At 41.0% G+C, this 11,417-nt stretch overlaps 1 protein-coding gene across 1 annotated transcript; it reads right to left on the bottom strand.

The window, feature by feature from the left end:
- Positions 1–3,688: 3,688 nt before the first annotated feature.
- On the bottom strand, positions 3,689–11,417 carry LOC112221266 (ras GTPase-activating protein-binding protein 1). Its single transcript, XM_024383435.2, has 12 exons — positions 11,237–11,417; positions 9,987–10,103; positions 9,768–9,849; positions 9,357–9,530; positions 9,139–9,229; positions 8,765–8,858; positions 6,908–7,154; positions 6,250–6,351; positions 5,744–5,858; positions 5,288–5,416; positions 4,834–4,943; positions 3,689–4,469 (listed from the first exon to the last, which is right to left on the bottom strand). Exons 2-12 carry the CDS (start codon positions 10,079–10,081, stop codon positions 4,227–4,229), a joined length of 1,482 nt encoding a protein of 493 aa, XP_024239203.1. The 5' UTR covers positions 10,082–10,103; positions 11,237–11,417; the 3' UTR covers positions 3,689–4,226.

The following is an 11,417-nucleotide window of genomic DNA, read 5'->3' as shown; positions in this document are numbered from 1 at the left end:
CAACCAGCCGAGCCACTGCCTGTTCACCCTGCTATCATCCAGAAGGCGAGGGCAGTACAGGTTAATCAAAGCTGGGACCGAGAGACTGAAAAACAGCTTCTATCTCAAGGCCATCAGACTGCTAAATAGCCACCAGTAACCGGCTTCCACCTGGTTACATAACCCTGCACCTTAGAGGCTGCTGCCTTCTATAGATAGACTTAGAATCGCAGGGCACTTCAATAACTAATCACTTTAATAAGTTTAAATGATGTTTACATACTGCTTTATTCATCTCATATGTCTATACTGTAGTCCATTCTACTGTATTTTAGTCAATGCCACTCTGACATTGCTCGTCCTAATATTTATATATTTCTTAATTCCATTCTTTTACTTTTTAGATTAGTATGTATTGTTATGAACTGTTAGATACCACTGCACTGTTGGAGCTAGGAACACAAGCATTTCTCAAGATACTACTGCACGGTTGGAGCTAGGAACACAAGCATTTATCTAGATATTACTGTACTGTTGGAGCTAGAAACACAAGCATTTCTCTAGATACTACTGCACTGTTGGAGCTAGGAACACAAGCATTTCTCTAGATACTACTGCACTGTTGGAGCCAAGAACACAAGCATTTCTCTAGATACTACTGCACTGTTGGAGCTAGGAACAACACAAGTTTTTCGCTACACCCAAAACAACATCTGCATGTGACCAATAAAATTAGATTAGGCTTTTTATAGATTTTTTTTACTCACCTCACTTTGATTGACCAATTGAAAGAAGTTCAACAACAATTTGAAATTGAAAACATGGTCATTGTGGGTGTATTACATTGTTATTGATTATTGTAGGGTTTTTTGAGATGGGTTTGCAAGAAAGGCATTTCACGGTACTTATGCAATGTGACATTAAAACTTGAAAGTTGTTAAAAAGCCAAACACTACGAAATGTACAGTGCCTTCTAAGGTGATGATTAATTAAAAACAGACATACAAATATAATATATTATAATATAAATAGACCTATATATGAGACCAAGCCTGAATATTTTTTATTAATAAAATGATTATGCCAATACATAGCATGCAGTGTATTATGCATGGCAGAAAAATATATTTTTTAAACTGATTTTGGTACATAATTGGAGTCTGTCTGTCTGTCTGTCTGTCTGTCTGTGTGTGTACCTGTGCCTTAGGACCATGCCTCAGGACTACCTGGCCTGATGACTCCTTGCTGTCCCCAGTCCACCTGGTCGTGCTGCTGCTCCAGTTTCAACTGTTCTGCCTGCGGCATTACTTTCTCCAGCGCACAGAGGTATCAACATTTTAATTAAACATGGAACTATGGATGTTCCCAGACAGATTTAACTTGGTTTCCCAAGTCCAACCCAGGAATAAATGCACAAAATAAATCTTAAGAAAGCCCATAACATGCAGTCACTCCTGTCGCGTAGCAGCGGCTCAACCTGTGGTTGATACAGGAGGTTAATATAGTAAGTAGCCTACCTGGTGGGAAAGGCCTCCATTCGCTATTTGAGTGCATGTGGACAACACTTATTTTTTCCCTTGCCCCTGTTCCTGCCCCTTTGAAAATGGGCCGTTCTAAATCGAAAAACAAATGTTACATATTAGCACTGCTGGAAAAAGTACCCAATTGTGATATTTGAGAAAAAGTATAGATACCGTAATAAAAAGTTACTCGAGTAAAAGTGAAAGTCAACCAGTAAAATGTCCTCCCTGTCCTGCTAAGCATTCAAAATGTAACAAGTACTTTGGGTTGCCAGGGAAAATGTATGGAGTAAAAAAGTACAATATTTTCTGTAGGAATTTAGTGAAGTAAAGATTAAAAGTTGTCAAAAATATAAAAAGTAAAATAAGGCACAGATACCCCCAAATACAACTTAAGTAGTACTTTAAAGTATTTTTACAAGATTATATTGAAAATAGTCTGATTATATTCTTCTTACTGTACAATAATAATATAAAATAATGGCACAGGATTTAAGCACGTCTTGTCTGCTAAATTAACAACCCTACGGCATGACGCAAAGCCAGATGACATTACAGTAGGCCAACTCATATTCTGTTCTTTTGAAATACATTTTCTTCGTATCATGTTTCTTTAGCATAGTTATTGTGATAGTGTTATAATTAAATGGATGTTTTTGTCTTCTAAAGGTGCGCATCAGCAGCTTGTACGCGGCTTATACAGTGGGGCAAAAAAAGTATTTAGTCAGCCACCAATTGTGCAAGTTCTCCCACTTAAAAAGATGAGAGGCCTGTAATTTTCATCATACGTACACTTCAACTATGACAGACAAAATAAGAAAAAATCCAGAAAAACACATTGTAGGATTTTTAATGAATTTATTTGCAAATTATGGTGGAAAATAAGTATTTGGTCAATAAAAGTTCCTAGGGCATAATTTTAAATAAGAATTTGTTCTTAACTGACTTGCCTAGTTAAATAAAGGATTACAAAAATTAATCCCAAAGGTGTTTGATGGGGTTGAGGTCAGGGCTCTGTGCAGGCCAGTCAAATTCTTCCAAACTCAAAGCAACAGTTCTTGTGCTGACGTTGCACCCAGAGGCAGTTTGGAACTCAGTAGTGAGTGTTGTAACCGAGGACAGACCATTTTTACTCGCTTCAGCAGTCCCGTTCTGTGACCTTGTGACCTTCCACTTAGGCTTTGATGCTCCTAGACATTTCCACTTCAAAATAAAAGCACTTACAGTTGATCGGGGCAGCTCCAGCAGGGCAGAAATTTGACAAACAGACTTGTTGGAAAGGTAGCATCCTATGACGGTACCACTTTGAAAGTCACGAAGCTCTTCAGTACGGGCCATTCTACTGCCAATGTTGGTCTATGGAGATTGCATGGCTGTGTGCTCAATTTTGTACACTGGTCTGCAATGGGTGTGGCTGAAATAATTAAATCCACTAATTTGAAGGGGTGTCCACATGTGTGTGTGTGTGGTGTAGGTTGACCTATTCAATTACAGTCAAGGTAATCCCAAAAGAGGGTGTTGGCCTGACAATGGTGTGCCCTTTGAAACCCTATGATCGATACCGATGCTCCTAAATAGCACTAGAATGTTATATATAATACTTATTTGGCCCATGCCATGGCTATTGTGTACTGTACTAAAGCATCCGTTTTGATGAAGTCCTCCAGAGCCGCCTGTCGTCCATAGCAGTCGGCAATTTCCTCTTCCGTTTGGTGCCGCTCTTAAACTAGTCCATGTGATCTCTAGTTTACATGCTCTGTTAAAATGGTTAGCATCGAGTTCCATCCGATGTAGAAACCACTGTGTTGACCCTACAAGGGAAGGAAAACGGATGTACATCTTGGCAATACATTTGCTCGGTGATAAAGAATTACTTCCTTAATCCCCCTTGGTTCCTGTGCGGAACATAAGGCATCGACTACAGGAGTACCACTGCTTCTGAGCTTCTGCCTGATTTGGGGGATGGCATCTTTCGCAGTTCGTGGCCAGGTTTCCTTAGGGCAGCCACAGTTCCTTTTCTCATAATGAACAAGGGCCGATTTCCTGGACACAAATTAAGCCTAATTTTACACTAAAAAGCAAGCTCATTGGACATCTCCAGATATGCTTTATAGTCCAGAAGTCGGACTAATGTGTCCAGGAAACCAGACCATAAAGATGAACTCGATGTATAGACTACAGAAGTCAGGTTTAAAACAGTAAAACATGTTTATTCAGTTCTCTCATCAGCTGATTTGTCATGATGAAGTGCATCAGTAGTGAAAGGCAGACCGGATTTGTTACATGCTCGATAATAACCATTTACAACCATGATTCAACTTCACAATTTAAAATAAAACCATTACTTGCATTTGACCTGAAAAGACAGTGGTGGTAATACACAGGACTGCCCAAGCAGTACATACACGTTCCTTTAAGAAACAGGGAGAGAACGCCAAAACCAAACTGGGCTGTTCCAATTCAACTAGTTAGTTTAAGACCCCTTTTTAATTATTTTTATCTTTCAACAAGTTCAGGATGATGTAAAAGACGAGGACAAAAGCCCAGATCATGTCAAAGTCAGGAGAAAAGGAGATGGATCACATTCCAGAATCCCAAGGAACAAAACAAAACGCGAAGGGAGGGAGGGATGTAGAAGCCATCTTTGTTTTATAATACTCAGAGTCGGGGCAACTGACATCAGTAGTAGTAGTAACTGGCATGGTCAGACCAACTTTAGAGTGACATTCACTGACGAGGACCCATGTAGCGACCTCCTTCACTGGATCCAGTACCTCGTCCAGAGCCAAAGCTGGGTTTCTGTGCCATGCCACCCCTGGTGGGGGGGCCCCTGGGCCCTCCTATCCTCTCTCGGGGTCCTCCGGGGCCACCTGGACCTCTGGGGCGGATGTCTCGCCGATCCCCTTCCCGGGCGGAGCGCGTCTTCTTCTCCTCCACGTTCAGTCGGACATCGCCTCTGAACTTAATGGGCTACAAATGAAAGAGGACGTTTAGTATATTAACTCATTTAAATTATTTAAACTGTAAAGATCAGAGTGGGCTTTTAGGAAGGATTGTCTGTACATGCATTAAGAGTTTTTGAATGACATGTACTGCTTCCAAAACAGACATGGGAATGTGAAGCACCTTTCAATCATCATTGAAATGGAGCCGAAGGCTTGACAAAATGGAGCTGAAGGCTTGACAATATGGAGCCGAAGGCTTGACAAAATGGAGCCGAAGGCTTGACAAAATGGAGCCGAAGGCTTGACAAAAAATGGAGCAGAGTTCATCAAAACAGCATGTTGGTAATTAAAACACTCAGGCTTAACATATGTTTAAAAATAATTAGTACCCGGTTGCTTAGGATTTTCTGTACAGGTTCCGAATCGTCAAACACCACAAACCCAAAGTTAGGAAGCTTTCCTCCGCTGTTGATCCGTAGCTCAAGCACAGTACCATACTCTGTAGGAGGAACCAGATCATATTAAAATGACAACTCTTTCAACCAATCAATTACTTCCATCAGTTGCTGCAAAGCATTCTGTGTTCTGTTGCAGACACACAGATCATTTAAAATTAGAAAGATCAATGATTCTAATAAATTATGTCTAACTGTTTTACAGGTCATTTGGGGACTATGATCAATTAAGACTATCCATCTAAATGTGGTACTACTACACCCCAGGACTGATTATCATGTGCTGTCCTTATTTAATCAATTATTTGCCAGTTGAAACCATACAAAGCCATTCATTCAAAAACTTTTTTGTAGACCATAAAAATAAATAAAAAATAGAGGGACATACGTTGGAAAAACTCCTTGAGCTCTGCCTTGTCCACATCATGGGGAACGTTTCCTACAAAGAGCTGGTGAGCGTCTGGATACCTCACCACACGGCCAACCTCCGACGACTCTCCCTGCTCTCCTTCCCGCACTGCAGACCAAGAGCAGAGACCCGACAGAGGCATGAGAGGAGATCACTTTATTAACGGTCACGCATACACATCCGATGTTTCTTCAAAGAATAAGCACTATACACACACACACTGACAGTCTGAACTCAATGGGAATCTAACAGACAGGTTTACGTCCAACATAGACAGCAAAACATTTTTATTTTTTTTTACAACGGGAAAACAAATCTGTGTTCTTATTGGATGAGCGGTAAGGTAGTACATCACAGTTGCACTTAATTTCAATAAATTTTCTACATTCTGAACATGATCCAGCTTCCTGGTGGATGTTATCTGGTGGATCATACCTCCTGGTCGGGGTCCTCTGACTGGTGGGGGGCCGGGCCTTGCTTCCCGTGGTCTCTGGTCTCCTCTCGGTTGTGTTCTCTGTGCTGCGGCTTCTGTTTTCACCTCCACCCTGGGCTAAAGCACCAAGACAAGACCCTGAGAAACCAAGCTAGAAGACCAAGACAACAAGGCTCCAAGCTAAATCACTAGTTGATTGTGTTCGTTGTCCTTTAAGAGGAACGTTGATTTTAAAAAAGTCACATGTAAATGGTAATTATACCTAATCAAAAATATAGTGCATGTGGTCTTTCAACTGGTAGGATACATACAAGGTGTAATAGGTGATTTTTAAATAAATATAGTGCATGTGGTTTTTCAACTGGTACAAGGTGTAATAGGTGATTTTTATCACCTTTGTAATCAATATAGAATGTGTGGTTTCTTCTGCTGGTATTTAACACATGTCGGCTACAGGAGGACTGTTTTTTTTTTTTTTTTTTTTTTTTTTTTTACAGAGAAAACGTACCGTTGCCGAGGGAACTTTGACGACGTGGGGGGGGATGCCAGAGACGGGGACAGCGCCACTAGGGGGAAGGTTCTTACTGGTGACAGAGGCCCAGGAGAAAGGCTGGAGGAGAGACCAAACAGACGCTATTAAATCAAGCTGAATGAGGTCTGGTAGCTGTGCAGGGAAACCACTAGAAGCTATGTAAAAACCTTTTTATTTTACCTTTATTTAACTAGGTAAGTCAGTTAAGAACAAATTCTTATTTACAATGACAGCCTAGGAACAGTGGGTGAACTGCCTGTTCAGGGGCAGAATGACAGATTTGTACCTGGTCAGCTCTTCCGGTTACTAGTCCAATGCTCTAACCACTAGGCTACCCTGCCGCCCAATGAACCTAATGAAAAACATTAAGGGTCAAAGGAAGGAATTTCTCTGCAATAGTAGTTAATCTACAAAATTAGCTAATCAAAGCTGATGCAACCAAAATGGTTCTTAAACCAAACTGGAATAATCAGAGGTGTAGACAAGTCACATATTGCCTAGTGACCTCTACAGTGGATAACCAGCCAAAACACAGCACTCAGAGAGGAATATACAGCCAGGTCACACAAAGAAGGAATCACAACCACCATGTTGACATGACCACAGCGTAGCCAACAGAAGGGTTGAGACCTACCCGGTTATCTTCAGCGGGTGCAGGGGCAGGGTCAGCAGTGGCAGAGGGCAGGGGTGAGGAGACTGGACACTGCTCTCCCTGCTCCTCTGTGGTGTGTTCCTGCTGCTGCAGGGTCTCTGGCTCCAGGTCCCGTTTTCCATCCACCACGTCTGGCTCCGCCTCTAGCTCCGCCTCCAGCTCCGCCTCCGGTTCTGCCTCAGGCTCTGGGGTTAAAGCCACCTCCTCCTCTGGTCTCTTGGCCTCGGTGCTGATGTAACCCAGACACACACATTTAATATTAACCCAAGGATAGACTAGAATGAAGTGGCACTAAATAAGTCGCAAGTAATTTATTGGGTAAACCACCACTATTTCGCATCACAGAAAAGCCAATAAATGAAATGTGATGTCTAAATTGTCTGGGGGGGACCAAAAAAAAGAAGCCGATACCGATTAATCGGCTGATTTTTTTTACATGCATCTATATATAATGACAATTACAACAATACTGAATGAACACATTTGAACTTAAATAAAAATCAATTTAGTTTCAAACAAATAATGAAACATGTTCAATTTGGTTTAAATAATGCAAAAACCAGGTTGGAGAAGTAAAAGTGCAATATGTGCTATGTAAGAAAGCTAACGTTTAAGTTCCTTGCTCAGAACATATGAAAGCTGGTGGTTCCTTTTAACATGGGTCTTCAATATTCCCAGTTAAGAAGTTTTAGGTTGTAGTTATAGGAATTATAGGACTATATCTCTATACCATTTGTATTTCATATACCCTTGACTATTGGATGTTCTTATAGGCACTAGAGTATTGCCAGCCTAATCTCTGGAGTGGATCGGCTTGAAGTCAAACGGCTCCGTGCTTCAAGCATTGAGCTGCTGGCAAACGCAGTAAAGTGCTGTTTGAATGAATGCTGACAAGCCTGCTGCTGCCTACCACTGCTTTCAGACTGCTCTATCATAGAATTAATTATAATAAACACAGAAATACGAGCTTAATATGGTCAAATCCAGAAACTATCATTTCGAAAACAAAACGTTTATTCTTTCAGTAAACCCTCCCCTAACCCGGACGACGCTGGGTCAAACCTTCCCTAACCCGGATGACGCTGGGCCAATTGTCCACCGCCCCACGGATCTTCCGTTGAGGCCGAATGCAACAGAGCCTGAACTCAAACCCAGAATCTCTAGTGACACAGCTAGCACTACCTTAGACCACTGCGCCACTCAGGAGGCCCCTAGATTGCGCCTTCCTGAGAACAAAGTAACGAGGCTGATGGATATCGTATGCTGCTTTAAAAAGGAGTGGGACAATTTTGATTTCCCAACAGCAGCGGCTCACTGAGCAGGCCAAGGACAGTCGCAAATTAGAGACAAATAGACAGCCATGTTATGTTATTTAAAAAATGAAATGTCAAGGCTAAATTAAATGAGGCCTAAATTGTACTTGAAAACCGTGCAGTTTTGTTATTTATTAAATTTAAATGTTTATACAAATAGCCTACAGGACAATTAATATATTTGGAGTTATGTTTTAGTACTGTCTAGGTGACTTGTTCCTTCTAGGTTAAATGTTTGTTTATGATATATAGCTGGGATGAAGACGCAACGGTCAATGATTTGCTTTTCAATAAAACCTGTCATGATGGTATAAGAACATAGTTCTACCCTTTACATTCTGTTAAGATGAATTACGATCATCTAAAATATATATATATATTTTGAGCACCATGGGTGGACAGCTCTCTCTGATGAAAGGCATGTTTGCCACCATTCATGTTATAGTATTACAGACTTAACATTGAGGATGAAAAGTGGAATAGGATTGCTGATGTATTCAAGACTAAGATAGATGCGTTTCCTTACCACGGTGTCTGTTTGTAGAAGGCTGCAGCCTCTTCCTGGGCCACCTCAGGTGATGGTACTCTCTCCTCCATCTCCTCCACATCCTCATCAGACTCTGAAAACACCAAGAACATGACTGAGTCCCAATTACAGCAGTTTCAGAGCTAAATGAAATACCTGTTACATTTTAGTCATTTAGCAGATGCTTCTATGTACCTAAACGGTGAAGGGATATTATTCATAATAGTAGCGTTGACCCAGAGGTACAAAGCACCGCAATGGAGTTCAATAAGAGTAACACCTCTAACCATTATGTATTAGTCATGAGACATAAATTACATAAGAAACCAAACAAGCCAAACGTTAAGAAGCTTCCTAATCTTTAACTGGCTCACCTTCAGGGGGTTCTGAGTCAGAATCCCCAAACACTTCGTCTTGGTAACGGAATACATCGTTGTGAACGTAGAACTTGTTTGTTACAGTGCCCTGAAAACACCAAGGTCATTGAGTTTAAAACAGTTAACCCTTTAACTGAACTGGACGCTAATACATATATGAAAAACGTTTCAAGGACAAAATGTCCAATGTTCCTCTATACAGTTGAAGGACCTACCTCAGGGGCCAGCACGAATGTCTGCATGAATTTGCGCATGGGCTGCATGTCGTTGGACAGCTCCCCCATCACTTGCACCACCACGCCCTCGTTCAAGGTCGCATGGGCGTCCACGTGTCTGATCTTGGTGTGGCAGTCACGAAAGTTCAGCGCCAACACTTTTTTATGGATCTCCTTTATACAGAAATAAAGACCTTGATGAGAATCTCAAACTTAAAATGCGTTAGACTTGTATCAGAAAACCTAACTGACAATATATTACCCCCATCTTTAATATGAACATACTGAGAGATCTTTGCCATAAAATCATGAGTGGATGTGTCGCGTTGGATATTTCACAAAGGAAACGTATAATTCCGCTTCATGAAGTGAGGCAAATATAATTTGGGGATATTGTATTGCAGTACTCACCGACTGTCCGTAGACTGATTCAACCGGTTTGCCATTGTTGTCCAGACCTCCATGTACATAAGAGGAATTTTTTCCATAAAACCTAAAACAAAAATGTTTAAAATCAGTTATTTCTCATCTTTGTAGTAGAGGGATAGATAACCCATTAATATATTAAAGCAGATCACAATGGAACAGATACTGTTTGGGAACAATTTTCTAGTACTGTATTGGCTTTACCTGTGCAGGTAGTCGGGTGCCTGGTTGAGTAGTGTGTAGTACTGTCGGACAAACTCCCGCCCCACGAGCTGGGCACTTGGTTTCTCCATCACCATTTCTTTGGTCAGCTGAAGAGAACTGAAACAAGGTGTGGTTGTCATGGTGTGGATAATGGAGTCTGATCTGTACCAGTCACCATCCGTGTCTGTTCTGTCTGACAAACCCGGCAAGCCACATCACCCAGCTATTTATTTAGCCAATCGTGGCGACAAGAAACGTTACCATTAGCACAAACGTTTACAGGAGGCTGTGCAAGAGCATCATTTGCATTCAATCTAATCTATTGGATGACTAGCTCGCTAGACATCTAGTCAATTCAACCAATAATAGGTTTCAGTTTATAGTAGTATGAAATTAATTATAGGAGACAAATGAGTCGCCCAGACCCACCCAGTTAAACTGTCTAACATTATTTAGTTAAGCTTCAAGGGTTTTATACCCAGAAAGGCCGGACTGCAACACCGGTCACGTCATCGACAGAAAAACAATGTTATCGAAATGTAACGATTTTGACCGGTTATGTCGATGGCCAGACAACTATATCTTATTACCCAAATGAACTCGGACAGCAGAAAATAGCGAACTACGATATATTGTATCACCAACACGTGTGGTAAATACAATGCTAACTAACTAGCTAGCTAATTAGCCAAGGTTAGCCACGGCTCCTTTTTTCGCTCAGGTTTATTTAAAAAAAAAAACGAGCAAAAATATTTAGTTACCGAAACGTAAGCAGACTTAAAAAAAAAATAAAAAAAAACAGCAGTCTGACTGATAATCTTCGACGTCAAAACTGATATCATAAACATTTGAACAGAGAAAACATCGCTAACTGGGTAGCCATGGCTCGCTAGGGGAAAGGCCAGTCTTTCAACCACCCCGGTCGGATTAGTTGACCATTTCGACGGTCCACTCGGGCATTGACTGACTGACTGATTTAAGCCACGTCACCCGATTTAAAAAAATAAATTAAAGTCTCATTTCGTGGCACAATCAAATCATTTAAGACAAGTATGTACTAGCTAGGTGACGTTAGTTAACTGGCTAGTTATTATAGCACAACTAAAAAAAAAAAAAAAAAAATGACTTAGCTTTTATCATGCCAACTAGCGTTAAGCTTACTAGTTTAGCATCAAACAAGCGCCTTAATAAGATGACGAATATTACCGCAGCGGATATTTATTCAATCATTTCAAACAGGGTTTACTTACCAGGAGGCAATTGGTTTAAAAATGGTTTATTAAAAAAAAAATATATATATATGTGTGATTTCACTGAATCACCTCCGCTCTGCCAGGCGGTAACTAGAAAGATTGTTCTAGCAGGGCAACGCAAAACGTGTTCGGCTGCTCTTCTACCGGTCTCAAACGTGGACAACCTACCCGGAATTTA

Source organism: Oncorhynchus tshawytscha, linkage group LG21, assembly GCF_018296145.1.
Source record: "Oncorhynchus tshawytscha isolate Ot180627B linkage group LG21, Otsh_v2.0, whole genome shotgun sequence".
Taxonomy (NCBI): domain Eukaryota; kingdom Metazoa; phylum Chordata; class Actinopteri; order Salmoniformes; family Salmonidae; genus Oncorhynchus; species Oncorhynchus tshawytscha.
Note: the sequence above shows the minus strand (reverse complement) of the source record. Positions and strands in the feature narration are given on the sequence as shown.